Source organism: Erinaceus europaeus, chromosome 2 (genome assembly GCF_950295315.1).
Source record: "Erinaceus europaeus chromosome 2, mEriEur2.1, whole genome shotgun sequence".
NCBI lineage: Eukaryota > Metazoa > Chordata > Mammalia > Eulipotyphla > Erinaceidae > Erinaceus > Erinaceus europaeus.
Genome location: NC_080163.1, coordinates 81,921,147 through 81,945,453, shown reverse-complemented (window position 1 = coordinate 81,945,453; position 24,307 = coordinate 81,921,147). Strand labels below are relative to the sequence as shown.

The following is a 24,307-nucleotide window of genomic DNA, read 5'->3' as shown; positions in this document are numbered from 1 at the left end:
AAGTATACCATTTTTTTTCATAGTTTTGCTTATGCCTCTCCTTTAGATGCTATTTTCTTTTCTTTCTTTTTTTAAAAAATGTTTTTTTTCTTTTTTAATTTAGACCAGAGTACTGCTCAGTTCTGGCTTATGGTGGTGCTGGGGATTAAACCCGAGATCTCAGATCTCAGGCTTTTAAGGCATTTGCATGACCATTATGCTATCTCACAAGCCCAGTTGCTATTTTCAAAGTCCCCTATTAAACACTTGGACAATGAAATTTCTACTTCAAATTCTACTTCTACTTTAGTTCCTCTCTTTTACAGGCAAGTATCTTGAATATCTTCTATCCAATGCCTTCATTTCATTTTTTTTAAAGATTATTTTATTGGGAAGTAATGGTTCACAGTACAGTTGCTGATTCAGGAGTAAAATTTCTCATTTTTCCATCATAGACGTCTGTAGTACACATGCACACTCTGCCCCAGCTTAGGTCCTGTCCATCATTATGCACCAAGAGTCCAACACCCTCTCCGCTCCTTCCCATTCCTTTTCCCCATAGTTCTTTACTTTGATCCAACACACCACTCCCAGTCCAAATTTCACCTTGCATCTTCCTTTTCTTTCCTTGGTTCTTGAGTTTCACCTATAAGTGAGAGCACTGTATTTCTCCTTTTGGCTTATCTCACTTCACATGATTTCTTCAAGATCTATCCAAGATGTGATAGAGGAGATGACTTCATCATTTTTAACAGCTGAGCAGTATCCCATTGTGTATAAAGACCACAACATTCTTATTCATTCATCTGTTCATCTGTCACTGCACCCAATTGTAGCACAAGGGAGCTGATTCGCCCTTCAGAGTGAGAGCTACTCATACCCCCTGGTGTTAGGTGAGGGGGTGAATTGTTTCCAAACAACTGCAACTGTCTTCATTATGTACATCTTCTACTGACTTCTGTAATCTAGTATTTGTCTTATTCACTACACTGAAACATTATTTTTAAAAAATCATCAATTGTTTCATTATCACTAAATCTACTAGACTTCTTTCTTCATCTGATCTGATCAGCTAATCTGACTTCTCAGTAGTATTCCATTCAACTAACCATTCTGCAAATTTCCTTTGACTTCTTCTATTACTTCATATTTTTCTAACTTTCTTCCTATTTCTCTAGACACTCATATGTATCCTTTAAAAGATTACAAGTCTTTGCACTTTCAATCTTTAAAGTGTAAGGGGTCTTTAAGGATCTGTTCTTGTCATCTTTTTTCTTAAACTATACAGTCTCTGTAGCCAATCTCACCCATACACATTAAATTTAAAATTATGTACAAATAAATCCTAAGTATATATTTATATTTAGTCTTCTTTCAACATCCAAATTCTAAACCATCAAAATTAATCTATCAGTACTTAATTTGGAAGTAGGAAGTTTTCTAGGTTATCACTTTTTATCTTTTTATGAATTTCCCACTTCATATATTTGCCATTTGTTGTTATTATTGGAAGTATCAAGTATGCAATACAATATTAGCAACTGCAATCAAGACAGTATACATTAGATCTTGAAGATTTATTTTCATATTTGATCTTTCCATATACTTGTGTCTGAAGAAAAGTGGCTCTAATAGTTCTAACTTAACTTAAAATACCTATTTAACATTTATAAGCAGGTTATTAAATAATTGCTTATTTGGACAAAGATCTTCAATAAAATGAAATAAATGACCAAGATCCAGATTTATCTGCTCCCTTAATATCTTCTCTTTTTGTAGTTTTTTCCCCTTTTTGGTCCCTACTGCCATCCATCAAGTTAAGCCAGCCAGAAATCATTAGTATTCATTAGTCCATCATCACTATTCCCACAATCATTAGAAGTTTTTGAATCCTGAAAAGAATCTCCTTTCTGAACTGCTCATGTCTACACTGGCCCTCTCCAATCTATCTTCACTCTGAAAGATGTTCCCAAAACACAAGGTAACTAATCATGGCAAGCAACTATCAAAAGCAGGGCAACAGGTCCAAAATGGAGCCACTTTTGCTAATCCCCACATCACCAAACTGAGACTAATTACATTTCAGCTCTCCCAGAAAAGGAATCTTAAACCAATCCATCAGGAATTGCCTGATCAGCACTAGTTATATAATTTCCTTGACAGATTCCTGACATCCTCTAAAGAAAGGTAACCCCCAAATAGTTAACCTGCTTTTTTTCTACTATAACTTTGTTTATTCTTTCTTATCTAGTAAAGTCATTTTGTGCAGTTCCATTTTGCTGGATTCATAAATTACTGAATTAATGTTAAAACAAAAAAGTGTCTAAATTTACTCAGTTGAATTTATTTAATATACCAAATTATTCTGTTGTTCAAACCACTACTATGGTTTTCACTACTTTGAGGATAAAAAATGCAAATGTTTAATATAAACTTAGAAGATTCTGGTTGCCCCCACTTCACATACCTAGTTTCACTTGTTCCCAAGTTCCTCTTTTGCTGTTTTACACTGCAATCACCAGAGCAATTTTTCTCTCCTCAAATGTATCATATAGTTTTTAATTATGATGTCTCAAAGAATATTGATTCTTTTACTGCAATTCTACAATCCCAAAGTGATATTTACTTAATTCATGCTTGTATGAATAATACTCCATACTCATAACTATTTCCTGAGCATTCTAAGTAGGTCAAGTCTCAAAATGATGCTCTCATAGAGGCAAGTTCCTTTGCTTTTATGGCACTTAACACAGTCACAATGTGTTGTTTATTTATGCATTTCATTGACCAGTATTGGTTTCTTTTGCCAGATTGTAAACATCATGAAGGAGAGAACTTATGCTTTGCTTCTCTCACCCTTGTGCCTACAGCTGATGCGTTCATGCAATTTACTATTCTGTGGAATTAAATGGAAAGCGTGCATGAAGTACTTCTGTTGCATTTCCAAGTACTATTATTGTCTTGATAAAAAGCACTGTGTAATTATTTGAGTTTTTAAATGAATTAGTTTTTTTTTCACAGAATACATTTTTTACTTGAAAGAACAACTGACAGACAAATTATGGTTATTTAGAGTTAGGTATTTGGCAGACATATTCTTACAAATGAACAAAGTCAGCTTACTGTTTAAGGAAAATAATTGAAAGTATTTATTGTTAATGATAACATGTGAAGTTTCAAGTGAAAACTAGAATTTTAGAAAACTAATGTACACCATCATGAATTTGACATCTTCCCAATGGCTACAATTTTCTGACAAAACTATGACATTAAGGGGTATAATTAAAATATTGTATAGTGAAATATATTAACATTTAGAAGAACTCTACAATTCAACGTGTTTCAGTTTACGTTAGAACATTATCTAGCAGCAAAAGATCTACTCAGAGTGAAGGTCTATAGGTTTTTGGTGACAACAACAATGTTTTAGGTTCCACATTGCAACTGAACTTAGCCAAGTGCTGCTACAGTATCAAAGAAAAACATTTACTATTATCTGGAAGAACTATTAAAATAACCTTTCATTTTCCCAGTTCTGTATCTCTGGTAGATTTTTTTTTGAACATACAGAGCCATAAGTAATACAGAGATACTGGCAGAATTCTTGCCCACATCTTACTTCAAAGCCAGTTCTTTGAGGTACTCTGTTCATGCTGCATATAAAAGCTGAATAGGCAGAATACAAGATTATTCTTAAAAATCATAAAGAAGAAAATGCTGCTTGAGACTGGAGCACTGGGGGGGGGGGCAGGTGGTGGCACATCTGGGTAAGCTCAAATATTGCAGTGTACAAGGACCCAGGTTCAAGCTCCTGGTCCCTACCTCCAAGGGGAAAGTTTCCTGAATGGTGAAGTAGGACTGCAGATGTCTGTCTCTGTCTCTTTAGCTCTCTATTTGCCCCTCCCCTCTCAATTTCTTTCTGTACCTATCTAATAAATAAAATAAAATACAAAAAAAAAAACCCTCATGTTTTTTTTAAAAAAGTTTGAAACACTACATGTCTAAGAAAACAGCTTAGCTAAAAGAGTAGAACTTGCAAGCCTAAGGTTCTAGGTTAGAGGCCCAGTGGTGAATATACTACAGTGTTGGTCTGTTTTTTCTTTCCTTCTCTATCATATAATTTAATGAAAAATAGGAGTATTTTTTTAAAAAAGTGTTAGTTGTTCGAAATCCCTAGCCTCTACCTACCGGAAGAGGAAGCTTCATTGGCAGTGAAACAGTGCTGTAGGTGTCTCCCCCACCTCTCTCTCTATCTCCTTCCCTTTCAATTTCTCTCAATGTCTAACCTAAATAAATAAGTTTAGAAGAAAGGTAAGTATATTTATTGAAAGAGAAGACACAATTGAAAGTTTCTGAAAATAGATAACTGTTGCAGTTTATAGGAAATATTATTAGTCTGATAACTTTTTATGTCTTTTTAAATACATTACTTAATTCAGAAACATTTATACTGCTTCATACTTTAAAGGCTAACAATAAGAAAAATATATTGTAAAATTATTAAGATAATTTAAAAGGTATACTTACATTTAGGCTCGTCTGTTGTAACAGCCAAAATAAAATCATATGGAGTCATGAATAACTGGCCTTCACATTCTATAGAAGCAAACAAACGAAATCGCCTTTCCCGAGAAGTGGCGTAGAGGTCTAAGTCTTCAATGTCTGTTCTGCCGATAGCAATCTAAAGTTAAGAAAATAAATAAATTTGAACCACGAAAAATAGCATTCCCTTTAAGAAGATACATGTGTTTTAAGTATGCTCAAAGTAAGCTGACACCGTAAGAGAAAAGCCTGAAAACATTGTCTTCTGATGGACTAAGGAGAGTGCAATCACAGTAGAAAGGATTTGTGTGAGAGAAGTCCCAAGTCTAAGCCCTTGCATTACCACTAGCCATAATCAGTTGTGTGGTGGTTTGATTTTTTTTTTAAAGTCCTCTCTTCTGGATAACTTAAATTTACATATAAAATAAATGGAAAGATCCTACACAAGAATGTCACTAAAGGATCTGAAGATTTTTAAATTGTACTTTGTAGAACTTGTGACTTATTTCTTAGAGTTTTAGACTAAGAATGTTAACTTTTGAGCTACTACTTTTGTAGTTTTTTTTTGGTTTCTAACATGAGTATCAACACTTACTATCTGCTATGCACCTTCTATTTAGGCTTGTTTATGCAAGCAGAAATCTATTCACTATAGTTTACTAATTTTCTAAAAGAGAAAGTGAAGGTACGATATGGTTTTTCATAACCACCACTAAGAACTAGAAGTTGCTAACTCTAGATCACTATTATATAATTAGCATTAGTCTTCATTCAGAATCCTACCTACAGTTAAGGTTAACAGATTTAAAAAGTGTGTGTGTGTGTGTGTGTGTGTGTGTGTGTGTTGGTTGGTAGGATTGAGTGTCTGTTGTTTTACTTAATTTTAAGATATTTTCTAGTAAATAATGTTTTAACTATTTTCCCTCCCTCTGAACTATAGCAAATTTGAAGCAAATTTATTTTTAAAAGGACTATTCCTTACATAGTGATGTATGTAATTTACAAGGTAGAATTTAAATAAAAATTTAATTAGCTTTCTAATTTGGCATTTAAAATGGGACTAAATTAAACTGTTCATCACCCTTATTATTTATTAATATATTATGGTAATTTCCCCATAACTGAATATCCCAGTAGATCATTTAAAATAGTTATATATGTAATGTTTTATTTAAATATTTGAAGTATAATTCATGTAGCATAATTAATTCCATGTAGATGGATATTTAGGTGATTCATTTTTATTATAGTAAAACAAGGTTATATTGATTAGCTTTGAAGAATATTTAGATATAATACAGTGTCTTGGAAAAAATTCTAGGAGTGGACTTAATTGTTCAGGCAAAATATTTCCTGAAGATTTAATTTCTATGAGAGAGATATATAGAAAGAGTGATGAGAGAATCACTCATCTCTGCCCTATAGTGATGCAAGGCCTTGAACCAGGAACCTTTGAGGCTTCAGAAATGCAAATCTTTTGCTTTAACACATTGAGTCATCTTTTTTTTTTAAAGGACTGACAATATTTTATTTTTTATTATCTTTATTTATTGGATAGAGACAACTAGAAATTGAGAGGGTAGGGGAGAAGACAGGGGGAGAGAAAGAGAGACACCTGCAACACTGCTTCACCACTCAACAAAACTTTCCCCCTGCAGGTGGGCACTGGGGACTTGAATCCAGTCCTTGTGCATTGCAACATGTGAGTTCAACCACGTGTGTCACCACCAGGCGATGATCAGTAGTCTTTAAATGCTTTTCTTCCACTAGACTCGAGAAGTAGCTCACTCAGTAGAATACATAGCTTGCTGTGCATGAGGCTCTAGGTTCCATCATTTTTCTCAGTGCTGGCTCCCGACAGCAATTTTTTTTCTTACCAACTTTTTAAGATTATGAATACATAGTTTCCACCTTCAAGGAATAAATGATTCTTAAGAAAAAAGGAAATGTTTCCATTTAGAGAGCAGAAAAATACTTCTCTTTAAGGTTGATAAGATTTTGGAAATTAAAAACATAAATTTTAATATCTGGAAGCTATATGAGCATCCTAGATCTACTCAGCATAATTTAAAGATAGTAAATATCTTCTTGAATCAGAGAATTTGCATTCATGGGAAAGGGTAACTAAATTTAGTGTTAGTTAGTCTACATTTACCATTACTTAATATGAACTTGATTTGTGACTTGTACCCATGTCTGGTGCTGTCACTGTTACTAAATTAGTGTCTCAATTTTCTCATCAAACTTCCTTAAGTACCCTCTATATTTGTCCCAGAATGTCGAACCTGTTTGACCATTGAAACTGAGAATTTGATCCAATTTCTATGAGCTAAGGCTGACAACTCCTCCTTCTCTTTGACCTGTACTAGTAATTAACAACGCTTGTTGTTCTCACTCTAATTTCTCACACCCAGCCAGTGCCACCAGCTGAGCAAGAACTCATTTACTTACATAAAGTTTTACAATGAACTAAATTTGATTTTTGTTTTTAATCTATTGTACAATGATAAGAAAAGAAAACACACAACAGTTAGAAGGGGTTGTATTTAACCCCCCAAATAAGAGTATCAGCAGAAACCTGATGAAGGTTAAAAGTTTCTATGAAAGCACTATTTGAATTGGTTTTAGGGACTAGGAGATGGTTCACCTGATGAGCACGTACTACTTTGTAGGGACCGGAGTTTGAAGTTCATGTCATATGAAAACACACCTACCTGCATGGGGAACCTTCACAAGTGGTGAAGTAGTGCTGTAGTGTCTCCCCTTATCTCTCTCCCTATTGTCCTCTAGCTGTATGGTGTGGATGAATCATGAAGGCATGGGCACCAAGGTTAATCTTGCTGGCAAAATAAATAATTCCGACTGTTTTTGTTTGACATGACAGTGACTTTTGGTTTAATTTAGGAGATTTAGTTTTTCTCAATTGGGAACACAGATGTTAAATTATTCAGGTCTTCAGCTATGTTTTTCAGTAAAGTTTGGCATTTCATATAAATTTAAGATAGTCTTGATAGATTTACTTCTATATATTTTACAGTTTCTGTTTAGTAGTAATTTGGGAATGGGACACATGTGTGTTTGTATTCTGGTCATTTCCCCTCCCTTTCTCATTCTAACAGTTAAATTAATTAAAAAAGAAATATATGGGGGTCAGAACAGTAGCACAGTAGGTTAAGTGCACATGACGCAAAGCGCAAGGACCGATGCAGAAAACTGGGTTTGAGCTCCTGCTCCCCATGTGTAGGGGATTGCTTCACAAGCGGTGAAGCAGGTCTGCAGGTGTCTGTCTTTCTCTTTCCCTCTATGTCTTCCCCTCCTCTCTCGATTTCTCTCTGTCCTATCCAACAACGACAACAATAACAACAACAACAGTAATAACCATAACAGCAATAAACAACAAGGGCAACAAAAGGGAAAAAATGGCCTCCAGAAGCAGTGGATTCATAGTGCAGGCACTGAGCCCCAGCAGTAACCCTGGAGGCAAAAAGAAAGAAAAAATATATATATTATGATAGTAGATGTGAAGCCTTTGTGCTCCATATGAAGAAATGAATAAGGAACATTGTAATATCTTAGTAAAATTTAGAAATAATAGTATATATAATAACCATAGGGGCTGAATGGTGGCGCACCTGGTTGAGTGCACATGTTACAATGCAAGGACCTGAGTTCAAGCCCCCATTCCCTACTTGCAAGGGGAAAGCTTCACAAGTGGTGAAGCAGGTCTGCAGGTGTCTCTCTGTCTCTTCTTCTCTGTCTCCCCTTTCCCTCTTGATATCTGGCTGTCTCTACCAAACAAAGATAATGAAAAAAATTTTAAAAAATAACTATAGTCTTAAGTTTTCTTCTGATATGGATCTGAATTGCCGTAACATTTATTATTGAATTTGACACTTACAATTTAATCTGGTTATTAAATGTTTCATAGTTTTAGCTATACATGAAATTATTGAACAGCAAACCACACCAACAGTTAAACTGAGATGAATAATCCTAGGTTATACGTGAGTCAAGAATAAGTATGTAATTAGATTCATTCACTCTTTTTTTTCCCTTTTATAATTTCACTATTAATTTTTTGGGAAAATATTTACAGGTTTTCTGTTGACACCATTGTACATTTACACATTCCCTCAAGATACGTATCAGTACATTTCATGCTCAACTAAACCATCATCTTATTCTAACACAGGGACTTAGGTCTCCAAGCTCCTTCTTCTCCTTCTCAGTCCCTGAATTTGCTTTGATGTACTATAGTTGGCATAACTCCTAGTTCCATTCATCTTGTAACGAGGAAACACATCAAAGTTTCTTGCAGTTTTGTAGCATTCTTTATGTGTATATGACACAACTTCTTCAACCATTCATATGTTGGACAATTTGGTTGTTTCTAAATGTTGTCTATTACAAATAGCACTATTAACATATATATATTTGCCTCCAGGGGTATTGCTGGGGCTCGGTGCCTGATCTGAGTGAGAAGACACTGTTCCTAGAGGCCACTTTTTTTTCCTATTTTTCCATTTTACTGGATAAGACAGATAAATTGAGAGGGAGGGAAGATGGGGAGAGAGACAGAGAGACACCTGCGGACCTGCTTCACTGCTCCTGAAGCTTTCCTCCTGCAGGTTGGGAGCGGGGCTTGAAGAACCCGGATCCCTGTGGGGTCTTTACGCTTCCTACTAGGTGCACTTAATCTGCAGCGTTACCGCCTGGCCCCCTGCATAGATCGTTTTTTTTTTTTTTTTTTTTCATGTAAGACAGGGAATACTTTATTCAAGCCTGTCACAGAAACGAAAGCTTGGTCTGTGACAGAGCGTCTTGTTTGAAAGCATAGGCAGTAATTGCATATGAGCGCACACACTGTTACAGACAAATTAACTGACCAGATCGTAACTTCTCAATGTTGAGAACAGAATAAGCTTCCCTGTAAAAGCAGCACCTTTGTGACATTTTACATTTAGTATTCCTCTCCTTCCTCCTCACCCTCTCCTTCAACAGAATCCATACCCACCTCCTCATAATCCTTCTCCAGGGCAGCCATGTCCTCACGGGCCTCAGAAAACTCTCCCTCCTCCATGCCCTCACCCACATACCAAAGAACAAAGGCACGCTTGGCGTACATCACAGGTCAAACTTGTGGTCCAGCCGGGCCCAGGCCTCAGCGATGGCCGTGGTGTTGCTCAGCATGCACACAGCCCGCTGGACCTTGGCCAGGTCTCCACTAGGGACCACAGTGGGAGGCTGGTAATTAATGCCAACTTTGAAGCCAGTGGGGTACCAGTCCACAAACTGGATGGTACGTTTGGTCTTGATGGTGGCAATGGCAGCATTGACATTTTTGGGGACCACATCACCATGGTACAACAGGTAGCAGGCCATGTATTTACCATGGCGAGGGTCACATTTCACCATCTGGTTGGCTGGCTCAAAGCACGCATTGGTGATCTCTGCAACAGAAAGCTGTTCATGGTAGGCTTTCTCAGCAGAGATGACAGGGGCGTAGGTGGCCAGAGGGAAGTGGATGCGGGGGTAGGGCACCAGGTTGGTCTGGAATTCTGTCTGATCAATATTCAGGGCTCCATCAAACCTCAGGGAAGCAGTGATGGAGGACACAATCTGACCTATCAACCTATTCAGGTTAGTGTAGGTTGGGCGCTCGATATTAAGGTTTCTACGACAGATGTCATAGATGGCCTCATTGTCTACCATGAAGGCACAGTCAGAGTGCTCCAGGGTGGTGTGGGTGGTGAGGATGGAGTTGTAGGGCTCCACTACAGCTGTGGAGACCTGGGGGGCTGGGTAGATGGAGAACTCAAGCTTGGACTTCTTGCCATAGTCCACAGAGAGCCGCTCCATCAGCAGAGAGGTGAACCCAGAACCGGTTCCCCCACCAAAGCTGTGGAAAACCAGGAAGCCCTGAAGCCCTGTGCACTGGTCGGCCAGCTTCCGGATTCGGTCCAAGACGAGGTCCATAATCTCCTTGCCAATGGTGTAGTGGCCACGGGCATAGTTATTGGCAGCATCTTCCTTGCCTGTGATAAGCTGCTCAGGGTGGAAGAGCTGGCGGTAGGTGCCAGTGCGAACTTCATCGATGACTGTGGGTTCCAGGTCTACAAACACTGCCCTGGGCACATGCTTGCCAGCGCCCATCTCACTGAAGAAGGTGTTGAAGGAGTCATCTCCTCCCCCAATGGTCTTGTCACTGGGCATCTGGCCATCAGGCTGGATGCCGTGTTCCAGGCAGTAGAGCTCCCAGCAGGCATTGCCGATCTGGACACCAGCCTGGCCAATGCGGATGGAGATGCACTCACGCATGGTTGCTGCTTTGCGGCTGCCTAGCAAATGGCAGAGAGGAGGAGGAGAGGTGGTAGCTTCTTACAGAGCGACTCTTAGGCGGTCGATGTAAGAGAACCTGCCCATAGATCGTTTTAAATAGGTTTTCTTTAATTAGTAATTTAATAATGATTAACAAGATTGTAAGATAAGAGGCACACAATTCCATATAATTCCCACCACCAGAGTTCCTCAGAACAGTAGAAATTAACCTATCCTATGGCTCCCCACTTCTTCTAAGGATCACAAAGAACACAAAACCACCTTCCTAACAGATTTGTATACACCTATGCTTATAACATCACAGTTATAATAGATCAATCCTGGAAGCAACCCAGATGTCTAGCAACAAAGAGTGATTAAGAAAAGTTGTGGTATATATTACACTATCCATATGTAAAAAATGATGAAATCTCCTTTGCCATATCTTATGCAGACCTTGACTTACATTGAGAGTAGGAGAAGAGCAAACAATGGATGATATCACTTAAGATGAAACTTAAGATATAAGGAAAGAAGTGCACATGGTTGAGCACACACACTACCATGCATAAGGACCTGGGTTTAAGACCTTGGCTCCCAGTTTCAGGTGGATGATTTATGAGAGATGAAGCAAGGCTGCAGGTGTTTCTCTTTTTCTCTTCCTATCTTTCTCTTTCTCCCTCTCATTTTTTTTGTTGTTCTATCAAAAATTAAAATAAAAAAAGACCTTCATGAGTGGTGGATTCATCTTGTAAACACTGAGCCCCAGTGATAATCCTGGTGTCAGTAAGAAAGACAGGAAGAAAGGGAGAAAGAAAGAAAGAAAGAAAGAAAGACAAGAAAAGAAGAAAAAAGAAACAAGGAGGCTGGGTGGTCACACAGCCAATTAAGTGCACATACTACTAAGCACAAGGATCCTAGTTCAAGCTTCCACTTCCCACCTGCAGGAGGGATGCTTCACAAATGGTGAAGCAGGTCTGCAGGTGTTTCTCCTTCTTTCCCTCTCTACCTCCCTCCCCCCCCTCAATTTCTCTCTGTCCTATCCAATAAAATAGAAAAATTGAGGAGCAGTGGATTTGTAGTGCACTGAGCCCCAGCAATAACCTTGGAAGCAGATAAAAAAAAGAAAAAGAAAGAAAGTAAAAGAAAAGAAAAAAGAAACAAAGGAAAGAGGAGGGGAACATGAAGTGTTGGATAGTCATGATAAGCTGCAGCAATGCAAAGGTCTCTGGTGCTAGGAGGAGATGGAAGGAGGCAGAGAGGTAACTGGGGACCCAATGCATGATAGTGAAGAGGAACTTGGGTTGGTGGCAGTGGGAGTGCTGTGCAGATACCTATCATAGGAAGATAAGAAATCATACCCATGTGTCAAAAACTGTCCTGTAAACCATCATTTTCATGATAAAATAACTTGAAAACTATCTATAGAATTGTATATAGTTCATAAAGAGGCTATTTTTAAATCTTTTAAAAATAATTTTATTTACTTTAATGAGAGAGAGATAAGATAGAGACCAGTGCACTGCTCAGCTCTGGCTGGAGATTGAACCTGGGGCCTTGATCCTCAGGCATGAAAGTCTTTTTGCATAAGCCCTATGCTATCTCCCCAGCCACAAGATATTACTTTTTAATGAATGGCACAGTTGAAGAATACTTTGTTTTATCTCTGGGACCATTCCAACAAAGTTAGACTTTATAGTATTCGTGAGGTTGATATGGAGCAGTGGTCCATAAAGTTCAGTCAGTGGAATCTCAGAAGAAAGGGACAGTTTCAAGAGAGCAGACTAGCAAATATGAGAAGGAATGACAGCTTTAAAAGATTCAACTTTGTTTTTAAACTTTCCAGTATTAAAAAAACAAAACCTAAACATTCGGAAGTTTAAACATCACTATTATGAACATTAAGAAACAATAGCCAATAAATACAGATGGAAAATGATATTCAAACCAGTTTACTAATTCCCTTGGTAGTCTCCCTTGCCTTCAAATGACAATGATATATATATTTTTAACATTTCCTTAAATTTTATTACAAACTTAATATCTTTACAATATTCTTTTTTTTATGTTTACATTCAACAGTAAATACAATAGTTCGTGCATGCATAACATTCCCCAGTTTCCCATATAACGATACAATCCCCACTAGGTCTTCTGAATCCTTCTTGGACCTGTATTCTCCCCACCCAGCCGCCCCAGAGTCTTTTACTTTGGTGCGATACGCCAATTCCATTTCAGGTTCTACTTGTGTTTTCTTTTCTGATCTTGTTTTTCAACTTCTGCCCAAGAGTGAAATCATCCCATATTCATCCTTCTGTTTCTGACTTATTTCACTCAACATGATTTTTTCAAGGTCCATCCAAGATCAGCTGAAAATGGTGAAGTCACCATTTTTTACAGCTGAGTAGTATTCCATTCCCCCATTTCATTTTTTAAAATTTATTTCTTTATTGGGGAATTAATGTTTTATATTCAACAGTAAATACAATAGTTTTTTACATGCATAACATTCCCCAGTTTCCCATTGCCAAATGACAATGATCTTGTATCACATTAATGTGCTGAGCCTTTTAAAAACAACTATAGTCATTTCCCTAGAGCACACTGGCATGAAACTGTGGGTATACTCCTTATATTACAAGAAGTAGGCTAAGTACACCAGTATTAATTGAAAAATCTAGTTTTTAATAATTTATTTATGTCTAATGAGAGAGATACAAGAGAAAGACCAGAGTACTGTGTATCTCTGACTTATAGATGTGCTGGGGATTGAATCTAGGACCTTAGAGCTTCAGGTATGAAAGTCTTTTGCATAACCACTAAGCTGTCTCCCTAGCCCCTGGCTAATCTATTTTATTTTTATTAAGTGGAATATGTCCTTTAAAGTTAATTTCTAAAGTATAAAATAGTCTAAAGTTTCTAAAATAATCTAGATTTCTAAAGTCCAAAATAATGTAAACATCTTTTACTAATACATGAATATATATGTAATACATTTTATATCACAAATTACCAATACAGTTAAAAAGTCATCAATATAATCAACCAAGAAAAATAATAAATCTAAACTAAGACCCCAAATCCTAAACTATACTTACTTGGTTATTAAAATATTAATTGCTAAGATGAGACTATTATCATTCTAATATATTTACCTAATAATTAAGCCATTCGAAAGTGCTAAAGTATAGTTGAACAACCATTATAAATAATAGGGAGAAGAATGAAAAGATTCCAGGAAAATTCTCAGCTTCTTGTCCCCATATCTCTGGCCAACTAATTTTTGACAAAGGAGCCCAAACCCAAACCCAGTCTCTTCAACAAATGGTGTTGGGAAAATCGAATTGTAACATACAAGTGGATGAAACTGAACCACCATCATTTATCACCAAACACAAAAGTCAAATCTAAGAGGGTCAAGGAGTGGATATTAGGCCAGAAACTATGAAATACATAGAAGAAAACATTGGCAGGACACTTCATGACCTATGCTTCAAAAAAGCCTTTGAGGATTCAAATCCAACAGCAAAGAAAACAAAAGCAAAAATAAACCAATGGGACTACATCAAACTGACAAGCTTCTGCACAGCAAAGAATACCATCACCCAAATAGAAAGACACCCTACAGCTCAGATCTTTATACAAAACATCTTAGACTGATGACTAGTAAACAAAGTACACAGAGCTCAGCAAGCTTAACACCAAAAAAAAAAGCAGTCCCACTAGAAAATGCAGTAAGGACATGGGCAGACATTTCACCTAGAAAGAGATCCAGAGGGCCAGCGGACAGTGCTCAAAGTCAATGATCATCAGAAAAATGCAAATAAAGACAATAGTGAGATACTCCTATGAGAATGTCATAATCAGCACAGAAACAACAAATGCTGGAGAGGATGTGGGGTAAAAGGGACACTTCTTCATTGCTGGTGGGAGTGTGAAATGGTCCAACCCTTGTGGAAAACAGTGTACAGACTTCTCAGCACACTAGCAGTTGATCTACTGTACAACCAAGCAATTCTGCTCCTGGGGATATACCCAAAGGAAACAAAAACACCAATCAGAAGGGATCTATGTATACCTATATTTATAGAAGCACAATTTGTTCCAGAGCCCAGAAACAACCCAGATGTCCAACATCATATGAGTGGCTAAAAAAACTGTGGTTTATATACATGATGGAGTACTACTCAGCTGTCAAAAATGATGAAGTCATCACCTTTGCATCATAATGAATGAAACTTGAAGATATCATGTTAGGTATGATAAGCCAAAAGAGGACAAATACCAAATGATCTCACATATAAGCAGGACTTAATATATGCTGAAAGGGAGAGAAGGAAAAAAGTAAAATATGAACTGGACATGGTATATGCTATCAAAGCAAAAGACTCTGAAAATCAGGGGGAAGGGAGGACTTCTCCACTGTAAACTAAGTTTAGAAAAGAAAAAAAATTCAATATTGTAAGCTAATGTAACACCACTAAGTTCCTTTAGTATGTCAACTGCCATCAATCAATTCTTGCTATATTAAAATGTTGCATTTTGAAATAAAAAAGTTCTAAACTTCTATAATTTGACAGTTGAGCTGCAAACAATTTGGGAAATTGAGGAAATGTCTTTAAATTGCTGTGGAATATGAAAGAGAAAAAATTTTACTCTTATAATAGCTATAAGACAAACAACTTGCTGAGGTGAGGACAGGAATCAGTCCAAAACTCAGAGTTTGTAGCTAGGAAATGCAGTGTGTGTGTGTGTGGGGGGGGGAGCTGAGCACCCCCTGGAGGACCCTGCTGCTCTCATGGGCACTTTGGAGCAGTCCATGGGGTGCTGGCCTCCCCCTAGACCTCAGCTCTACAGCTCTTAAGTCTCTCGATTCAGCCCTTCTGCTTCACCTAGGTCTCCACCTCAGCCCTCAATTGGTACTTCACCTGGCATTAGTTGATGATAAGAAACTATAGATGGAAGCGTAGATGGGGAAAATGGCTAATTTAGCTACAAAGAAATAATCTCTCTCCTCCTGCACTGCTGGTGGGAATGTCAGTTGGTCCAACCTCTGTGGAGAACAGTCTGGAGAACTCTCAGAAGGCTAGAAATGGAACTACCCTATGATCCTGCAATTCCTCTCCTGAGCATATATCCTAAGGAACCCAATATATCCATCCAAAAAGATCTGTGTACACATATGTTCTTAGCAGCACAATTTGTAATAGCCAAAACCTGGAAGCAACCCAGGTGTCCAACAACAGATGAGTGGCTGAGAAAGTCGTGTTATATATACAAAATAGACTACTACTCAGCTATTAAAAACGGTGACTTTACCATTTTCAGCCGATCTTGGATGGACCTTGAAAAATTCATGTTAAGTGAAATAAGTCAGAAACAGAAGGATGAATATGGGATGATCTCACTCTCAGGCAGAAGATGAAAAAAAAGATCAGAAGAGAAAACACAAGTAGAACCTGAACTGGAGTTGGTGTATTGCACCAAAGTAAAAGACTCTGGGGTGGGTTTTGGGGAGAATACAGGTCCAAAAAGGGTAACAGAGGACCTAGTGGGGGTTGTATTGTTATATGGAAAGCTAGCAAATGTTATGCATGTACAAACTATTGTATTTACTGTCGAATGTAAAACATTAATTCTCCATTAAAGAAATTTAAAAAAAGGAATCTCTCCAATGTAAACACAATGTGAAGTTGAGCAAAGTTTCCATATGTCATTTGTCCTGAAGATACCTTTTCAAATGGTTTTTTATAAAGTGAAATTCTTCCTTGGCATTTATCTCTGCCTTTAATGGGATTTTTGTTTGTATGTCACTTGTTTTTATCAGTAAATCCACCAAGAAAACTCTTAAGTACTGCAATAATTAAATATATTTTGGTTAGGAAATAAGTAGTATATCAAAATATGAAGTTTAGCTTATTAGCAGTTGCCTTTATCACCTTATGTGGCATTAAGGAATGAATACATATGTGTTTTACTACTGTTAAGTGTCCTTTTTAGACCAATTTTCTTTCATAGTTTATTTTAGATAAAGGGAAAAGGACAGAGAGAGAGACAACATAGCACCACTCCACTATCCGCAATGCTTCTCTAGTATCATTCACGGTGCTACAATATGGTGCTGGGGATCAAATCCATGGTCTTCCACATGGTAAACTGCACACTCTATTTAGTCTCTGGGCTCCAATCACTGATATGTAAAATTTGTTCCAATTTAAAATTCTAAGAGAGCCAGAGGGGATAGCATTGTGGTAATGCAAAAAATACTTTGGCTGGAGGCTCCAGGGCCCGAGATTCAATCACCTACACTATCATAGGCCAGAGCTAAGCAGTGCTGATAATACATGTGTGCATACATCTATACACACACACACACACACACACACACACACACACACACACACACACACGCCTATAATTCTATGAGACTGTATATATTTTATGCTCTCTGAATTAATATTTCTTTATTTAATGTGGAAAAGGGAAGGCTTGTGCATGCATGATTTCACTGGTCCCAAGATGCTCATTCATTCAGCAGAACCAGAGAGAGAAAGATTCAGCAAGAGAGATGCCATAGTACCAGTGTCCCCATTGCCATGTACCTCCCATGTGGTTCTGGGACTCAACCATGGACCATATGTAGGGGCAAGGCACATGGTAAGCCAAGTTCCCTGGTCTTTCCCTGGATTTTATCACAAACATAGTCTTACTGTGAGAACTCAGAAATCACACTTTCAACTTCCTCTTCCTATAATCACATGAGGTTGAAGTTACTAACTGTACTGTTCACACCAGTAATGTGGGACCAAATCTGTACTGTCAATTCTAAGAGGTGGGTGGTATTATCTGTCTTATTCTGACAACAGCAACTGAGCTGATTTGCTTCCTATCATCAAAGTCTACCCCTTAATTTTCAAAATTTCAATATCTGGGTTCCTACCTGTCAACCTTTACACACACACACACACGTGTGTGTGTGTGTATGTATTTACATACTTACATATATTTACTGATACTTCAGTAGATCCCCTGGAATTAAACTGCATGCTTACTTCCCCACTCCTGTGCTGGGTGGTAAGCTGCCAGTTTCTTTGGGTGCTTTTTTAGATTGTGTGTGATACTTTTAGATCTGTATACTAGTTTCCTATTCAATCGCTGTTTACTCTCGAGCCTTAATAAAACCAACTAACCTAGTACTAAGCAAATGTCTATGTAAACTGCTGGTCGAAAAAGAGTCTGATTTTACTCTATGCCTGGATGAGCTCTGGGAAATGTAATGGTCTATGAGCTACAATAGAGTTAGTACTTTAGCTCAACTCCAGTTTCCAGCTTTAGATTTTAAATCTTCTGTAGGTAAGCCTGATACCTTTGCAGCTCTTGCCAAGGAAATTAATCTTTGTCTCCTATCAAATGGTCTACGTGATTCTTAGACTCTCAGAAAGGCTACCTGCCAGAAAACTTCTGCTGCCACACCTTCTCTAGTATATATATATTCCTAATTATTCATACTTCAAAATGTGCAATTTGGAAAAATATTACTTGTTTAATGTAATACAATTATTGACTTCATTCTGGCACAGCCTAAAAAATAAGCTATGATTTTATAGAGCTGTTTTTCATAAAATGGGAAAATATACATGTAACAATTCAAGTTAGCTCAGCAGTGTTTTAAAGCAAACTTTGTTGAGGAAATGAAAAATTTCATATCAGCTTTCTTTTAAAACTGCACCAACTTCAGCAGGGGCAAATAAATTATCTTATTTGTAAGTACTCATATATAAGGTCACACATCATAGAAGTAAAAATCACAGAAATCTAAATCTAGAAAAGAATTACAACTTCCCTTTGAGGACAGAGAATTAGATCACAGGGTATTGTGTTCCCAGACATGTGTACAGTCCAGGTTTGAGCCCCAGTACCATACCACACGAGGAATTGGCATAAAGTGCCATAATTGGCACTAAAGTAAATTCTAGTTCTGTGGTGGTGGTGGTGATGTTTTTCTTCTTTTCTTCCTCCTCCTTCTCCAGCTCTTCTTCCTTCTTCTCCTCTACTTCCCCTTCTCTCTCTTCCTCCCTCTCAGTGAAAAAGGGCTTTGACAAGTCTTCATCTGCAATATTCTTGTCTTTAGGTTCATGATTAGTCAACCATTTGTTCTTCCTTATATCTTAACTCTTTTTTAGCCATCAGGTTCCAGATGCTAGCATGATGCCAACATGAATTCCCTGAAAAGATAACCCCACCAAGGTGGCCTAGAGCCTCACTAGGGAAAGAGAGAGACAGGCTGAGAGTATGGATCTACCTGTCAGTGCCCATATTCAGCAGAGAAGAAATTACAGAAGCCAGACCTTCCACCTTCTGCACCCCACAATGATCCTGGGTCCATACTCCCAGAGGGACAAAGAATAGGAAAGATTTCAAGGGAGGGATTGGATATGGAGTTCTGGTAGTGGAAATTTTATCCCTCTTATCCTATGGTCTTGTCAATACTTCCATTTTATAAATAACTAAAAAAGGGTTTTGAAATAGTTAAATAGTTAAAAGGGTTTTGAAATAGTTAAATAGTTAATAGTTAATAGTTAAATAGTTAAATAGTTAAATAGTTAAATAGTTAAATAGTTAATAGTTATCAAATCCTGCCTTGCAATACTAATAAGTAAAACTTGCTTTTTCCATTGTACTCCTTCTAGAAAATTATATTTTACAGTTTTAGTAGATTTTTCTATGGGAATAGCCTATCATCTTTTTCAAGTTTACTTAAAATATTTAGAGAAAATCCTTTTAGTTATGGAAAGCTGTCTTTTCTGTTTTTAAGAAATTATTAACAACATTTCAATTCTTTAATCATTGTTTTCTTAATTAGAAAAATAGAGAATCCATATTGGAAATAAAAAATTCAAATATACATATAAAATTATCACACATAATATATTTGTAAAAATAAGGAAAGATAATTTTCGTTAGTTTTGTGGATCTGCTAAGTCATATTTTCATAAATAAGATGAATGACTTAAAGAGGTAGAAATAATAAAAATTACATTTTCTAATTGCCTAAATGAATGCAAATATTGTGCCAACACAAATTATCTTCCCTGGAATTTCCAAGTACAAAACTTTGCAACTCATGCTTAGATATTTCTTCTTAAGGTAGTAAAACTCGGGCCTTCAGGCAACAGAGTACATCATTATCCTTCCTATGAATAGCAGAAAGCAAAGGTTCACTGCCAAGGCACAGTCTCATGTTACTTCAGGTCAGCAATTCGAAAATTTACTCTGTGGTGAGGTCTGGTTTTCCCAGGGAGGCAAGATTAAATGCCAGATAAAGGATTCACTACTTGACAATTAAAGAAACTGATGCCTACAAGCTGATAATACCCTAAAGAGGTAACTTGAAACAATTATATCAACTAACTAAACACCATATAATGTACTACATTTAAGCAGCTGAGAAACAAGAATGAGAATGATAAATTTAAAAAGAAAAATTCTCACTTGTATTAACCAAAATTAAAGAATTATTCATCCTTATTAGCTTATTTTTAAAAAATTGTTATGTACTAAATTGAACCAGTACTAATTTTTTAAACGACGAATATATTTTTTTCTTTATTGGGGGATTAATGTCTTAGAGTTGACCATAAATACAGTAGTTTGTATATGTATAAAATTTCTCAGTTTTCCACACAAAAATACAACCTCCACTAGGTCCTCTGCGATCCTGTTCCTGGACCTGAATTCTCCCTTGCACTCACACCAGAGTCTTTTACTTTGGTGCAATATGATGAATACATTTCAAGTGTAATTTCTTTTCTTTTTTTTTTTTATTTAAGAAAGGATTAATTAACAAAACCATAGGGTAGGAGGGGTACAACTCCACACAATTTCCACCACCCAATCTCCATATCCCACCCCCTTCCCCGATAGCTTTCCCATTCTCTATCCCTCTGGGAGCATGGACCCAGGGTCATTGAGGGTTGCAGAAGGTAGAAGGTCTGGCTTCTGTAATTGCTTCCCCACTGAACATGGGCGTTGACTGGTCGGTCCATGCTCCCAGTGTGCCTCTCTCTTTCCCTAGTAGGGTGTGTCTCTGGGGAAGCTGAGCTCCAGGACACATTGGTGGGGTCTTCAATCCAGGGAAGCCTGGCTAGCATCCTGATGGCATCTGGAACCTGGTGATTGAAAAGAGAGTTAACATACAAAGCCAAACAAATTGTTGAGCAATCATGGACCCAAAGCTTGTGTAATTTATTTTCTTGTAGAAAGTTAATCATCAGGAGAAGTATTGTAGCTTCCAATGGAGGGGATGGGGATACAGAACTCTGGTGGTGGGAATGGTGAAGAATTATAACCATTATAACTTTGTAAAACATTATTAAGTCACTAATAAAAATTAAGATAAGATAAGAAAAAGATCATTGGCATTAGACATGAGATTCTATTCAAACAGGTAAAGTGTGCTCATGGAAGCACTACATTTGGCTTCCCCTTATGGCTTCAGGCTTATTTAAAAGCTTCTAAGAAGATAAAAGGGGTAACATCTTCTTTGCTTGTTGGGTGGTCGAAAGGTTAAACATCAAATTCCCTGTGTGGGAAAACCCCAAGGTACTCTAGGTGAAATGTTTTGATGCTTAGAAAATGTGTCTATGTGGAAATACATACAGTTGAAGATCAGCCAATATTATTTCCCTGATTGAAATAATAATAATAATAGAATGGGGGAAAAGTAAATGACCTCATGATTTTAAAGTCTCTACCTACTTACATTATCATCATAACTTAAATTATACGGTGCTTTACAAGTATACAATGTAGTTTCACATGTTTTCTCACTATTTGGTATTAGTAAAAGTATCTAAGAAGGCTGTATACACTGGGGTTTAAAGTATATCTCTCTTCTTGCTTATTCAGACTTTGCTCCAGCAACAGGCTATTTCTTCCTCTTCTACTTAGCACCTTTCTCTAGAATTCACACATAAACATTTTCCCCATCTTAAAAAATTTCCTGTCCTACTTCTCTGTTTAGCTTCTTTCCCATCATTTCCTTCTTGTTTTTCTATAGCAAAGTTACTAGAGAGAATTTCCTGCATTCCCTCCTATTTCCTCTACTTCAGCAGGTCCCCTTTCTATCAAACCACTAAAACAGGTTATCAAAGTACAGATGACCTCCTTGCAACTAAATCTTAGTTTCCTGATTTTTCTCTTAATTGTCTAACAGTTCCTTCTGCATATGTTTGTTGGTACTTTTTCTCTGCAAAGTGCCCTAAAACCTGTCCTTAGACTTCCTCTCATTTTTAAATATGTAAACACTCTATGATTCATCTAGTCTTTACACATTATAAATGTACTGACAAAACCAAAATGTATGTCTCTAGGCTTCCACAGTAATATAAGCTCCATGAAGGCTAGAAATTGTTATACATTTCAGTTTCTTTACTGCCAGAAGATTTGCTAACTTGTAACATATTCTCAAGTATTTTTGAATAAATGAATAAGTAACTACGGTTGCAAAACCTGTTGTAGTTGTTAAATAATGAAGTCCTTAGAAAGTAAGTGATAGGGGCCAGGTGTGGCTCACTTAGTTAAGCACACACATTACAGTGCACACGGACCTGGGTTTAAATACCCCATTCTTACTTGTAGGAGGAAAGCTTCACAAGCGGTGAAGCAGGTCTGCAGGTTATATCTGTCTCCCTTCCTATTTCCTTTTTCTCTCTAAGTTTCTCTCTGTCCTATCAAATAAAATAGATAAAGTTAAAAAAATAAAAATAAATTATAAAAAGAAAAGAAAGTAGGGAGTCGGACGGTAGTGCAGCAGGTTAAGCGCAGGTGGTACAAAGCCCAAGGACCAGCATGAGAAACCTGGTTTGAGTCCCCAGCTCCCCACCTGCAGGGGAGTCTCTTCACAAGCAGTGAAACAGGTCTGCAGGTGTCTACCTTTCTCTCCTCCTCTCTGTCTTCCCCTCCTCTCTCCATTTCTCTGTCCTATCCAACAACGACAACATCAACAACAGTAATAACTACAACAACAATAGAAACAAGGACAACAAAAAGGAAATAAATAAATATTAAAAAATCTAAAAAAAAACCAAACAAACAAAAAAAGAAAAGAAAGTAAACGATAATATACTGGTGTGGTTGGTAGTTCACTTGCCTGTGATGACCCTGGTTGCGGGGAAAAAAAATCTGTATCTTATGCTAGGAATGAAGCTGACTTCAGAAATTGTGAGGTAGGGAGGACAGTATACTAACACATATCCAAATGATTTATCTTTTTTGTAATGAAAAATTTTCTGATATTGATTTATTATCATTTCACATATATAAAAGATGCCAGAATTAGTTGACCTTGTGCCTGAGGACCCAGTTTCAAACTCTGCCACCACAAAGAAACATTATGGACGGCACCAAGGGAAAGCTACAAAAAATGATGGGGCACAGCCATGGTACTCCTTTCTCTGCTTCTCTCCCTCCCCCACCATCCCATGAAAAGATTTTCAGATAGCTGTAATATTCTCATCACTACAGACATATTTAAGAAAAACTTACAGTAAGGAACAACAAAAAAGACCCCTTTGTGGACACCCCCCCACAAAGGACCTTGCCCACAACTTGGATCAACAATGGTGGAGAATGTTCCATCCTCCGAAAAGAGGATGGACAACATACTCTATACACCTGAGGAAGATGGGTTGCTTTGATATTGGGGCAGCTTGGAATATTCCTACCGATGACCACAGAATGTGAGCTCAGATCTACAGGGATGCAGAGGTCACATAGGCTCCTAAGCTGAATATGGGCCCCAAACCAAATCAAATCGATGGGGTTTACAGTCAACAGTATTTATACCCCTTCCCCATATTAGGGAGCTACTCTCTTCCCTGATTCAGCTTTCTGTCCCTTTTCCAGCCATGACATCACCTCCCCAACAATAACTTGGATCCACCTGCATATCAGATTTCAGGCTCAAAAAAATCAATCAAACAAACAAACAAACAAAAAACTAGTATAGCTATAGGCCCTTTGAAATATAACTAAAATATGCCTACTAGCTATCTACAAAATGGAGGACCCCCCAACACTTCATCTGCACTATTATAGCCTTTAGGTCCATGATTGTTCAACAATTTGTTTGGCTTTGTATGTTAACTTTCTTTTCAGCCACCAGGTTCCAGATGCTTAGCATGATGCTGACCAGACTTCCTGGACTTAGGACCCCATCAATGTGTCCTGGAGCTCTGCTTCCCCAGAGCACAACCCTACTAGGGAAAGAGAGAGGCAGGCTGGGAGTATGGATGGACCTGTCAACGCCCATGTTCAACGGGGAAGCAATTACAGAAGCCAGACCTTCAACCTTCTGTACCCCACAGTGACCTTGGGTCCATACTCCCAGAGGGTTATAGAATAGGAAAGCTATCAGGGGAGGGGATGGGATATGGAGATCTGGTGGTTTGTAATTGTGTGGAGTTGT

At 37.5% G+C, this 24,307-nt stretch overlaps 1 protein-coding gene and 1 pseudogene across 3 annotated transcripts in view; both read right to left on the bottom strand.

Moving 5' to 3' along the window:
* Positions 1-24,307, bottom strand: part of MICU3 (mitochondrial calcium uptake family member 3) — a 114,198-nt gene that overhangs the window by 67,682 nt on the left and 22,209 nt on the right. For both annotated transcript variants that reach the window (XM_007516278.3, XM_016185238.2), the window contains exon 2: positions 4,507-4,660. In XM_007516278.3, coding sequence (XP_007516340.1) covers positions 4,507-4,660 — 154 coding nt within the window. The remainder of the gene's footprint in view (positions 1-4,506; positions 4,661-24,307) is intronic.
* LOC103107478 (tubulin alpha-1A chain-like) lies at positions 9,278-10,938 on the bottom strand (annotated as a pseudogene). The gene has a single exon (XR_474966.3). The product of XR_474966.3 is annotated as a tubulin alpha-1A chain-like (transcript).